The sequence below is a fragment of the Arachis ipaensis genome, chromosome B02 (assembly GCF_000816755.2).
Source record: "Arachis ipaensis cultivar K30076 chromosome B02, Araip1.1, whole genome shotgun sequence".
Taxonomy (NCBI): Eukaryota; Viridiplantae; Streptophyta; class Magnoliopsida; order Fabales; family Fabaceae; genus Arachis; species Arachis ipaensis.
Window position 1 is genome coordinate 95,660,619 of NC_029786.2, and position 2,245 is coordinate 95,662,863.

General features: G+C 29.0%; 1 protein-coding gene across 1 annotated transcript in view; it reads right to left on the minus strand.

Annotated features, from left to right (window-relative positions):
- Window positions 1–1,254, minus strand: part of LOC107627724 (probable protein phosphatase 2C 65) — a 4,162-nt gene extending 2,908 nt beyond the window's left edge. The window contains exons 1-2 of the mRNA XM_016330546.2: window positions 1,045–1,254; window positions 106–417 (exon numbers count right to left, since the gene is read on the minus strand). Of these exons, the coding sequence (XP_016186032.1) occupies window positions 106–417; window positions 1,045–1,254 (522 nt within the window). The remainder of the gene's footprint in view (window positions 1–105; window positions 418–1,044) is intronic.

The window sequence follows — 2,245 nt, forward strand, 5'->3', positions numbered from 1 at the left end:
ATTTTATGAATTAAGAATTTATATCATCAGATTATAAGTTACAATAAAAAAAACTGCAAATATTAATAGTTAGTAATAATGCAATTGTGATATTTTCAATTATACCTGCTTAACTATAGTGACAGCAGTGCTACCGCCACTAAAGCTACCAATGTAAACGTTCTGAGCAAGATCTCTATCCATTTCACTAAAAGACTTCAAAAAGCTTCCCTCCCATGAAACACAAGGCATGTTTTGGTTTTCATCACCATTGATATCCAATCCAAGTTGGCTCTTACTAATTTGCTGTGACATTTTGATTGATGTGGAGAGTTTTGAAGGAAGATTATTGCATATGGTTTGTGCATATTTGTGCCCTTGAGGACCATGACCATCGAACACACCACAAAATATCATGTCTTTTTCTCCAGTGAAGTTCTGAGTATACATCATATATATTGAAGATAACAATTTACTTGCCCTAGCTAATTCATCATTTGATCATATAAATTTGTGTGTGCAAATGATTGAGATTGATTATTGAAAAAAAAAAAAAGAAGAAAAATTTTAATAAAATGATAGAGGCAGAAAAATGAGACACATAAAGAATCGGCCACGCTTTTAAAATGCTACTATAACAACTTTATTGGCACGCTTTAAAAGCGTGCCTGTTTCTCTCTATGGCTACGTAAAAAGCATGGATAAATCTCGAATCAATTGTCACCCTAATAAAAACGTGGCTATAGACCTCTTTCGCCACGTTTTTTAAGCGTAACAAGAAAAAACATGGTCAAATCTGTAATCAATCACCACCTTCATAAAAGTGTGGCCATTGACCACTTTTGACCACGCTTTTAAAGCTTAGCAAAAAAAAGCGTGATCATTGACTTTTTTTCGTAGTGATATAATTAAACAAGTATGTCAATTATTTCATAAGATACTGATATTTCAATAATTTTAATCATAATTTTAGTTTTATATATATAATTAATCTGAGATTAATGTTTAAAACTATTAGAAGATGGATATTTAAAATACCTAAAAGATTAATCCTATTAATTATACCTCCCAAACTGTCATTGCATCTTGATTCACTTCTTTTTGACCCTTTTGGGAATACATTGATACAAATTTAGAGGATCCACTTAACATAACCTTGGCTCCACAATGTCCATATCTATATGGTAAATAATCATTTGAATTATTTGAATCAGAGTCATCAGCATCATACACTTTTCGTCCAATAGAAACTTGACACGTACAAGCATTTCCCATATATCTACCAATAGATTTCTGGATAAAAGAACCAATAATGTGTAGGAAAAAATGAGTTATTTTTTTTCTTTGGGGGTGGGGGAGGAAAATTATGATTGGGAGTTTGGATAAAAGTGAAAGGTCAAGAGAAGGATTTTTTTTTCTTTTGTCATTTAATTTATAATAAGGTTAGGATTAGAGACACATTATAGTTTGAGTTGGCTCAATCCTAATTCGGTTCAAGATTTTCGTAATGGATATACTATTTTAATCAATAAAAATCTGTATATTCTTTGAAAATTTAACTGTTAACAGCTCCATTTATTGTGGCAACGACTAATGTTGTTAGAAGAGAGAGTTTTCACGCACTGAAATAAAAAGAAAATATTAGGATGCTAACATTTCTTTTTTTCGGAAAAAATTAGAAGTTCGTTAGAATTATATTGGCTCAAATACATGATAAATATAAAAGAAAAATATTAATCATTTAAAATTTTTCATTAGAGAAAACATCAAGAAAATAAGGAAAAAGAAAACATAAAAGCAAGCAGAACATAAAACAAAATTTTACTTATTATTGTAAAAACAATGTACAAATATATATAAATTTTTGTGCTTAAATAATTCAATCAACTCAAACTTAAGTATTAACTTAACATATTTCTATAATGAATTGTATGATTGCATGAGGCAAATAACATCTACTGACTCAAATGCATGGATATAAAAAAATAATAATAAAAGATGTACAACCTTTTTTACCACTTTTTAAAACTCTTGACATGTATTTTCTACTCTTAAACACGAGACAGTAATGCACTAACAAGTTCATTTCTCACTATTCATAATGTGGAAGAGTAAAGTATCAAAATTCTCGTTAGGAAAAATCAAATCATTTTAAAATCATCCATAAAAAACCAAAATCCAACAACACCACCAACAATAATAATAATAATATCATTTTGCTCTAACAAATTTGTCAAATAAATTAACCATTTTGTGTTTTTGGGTG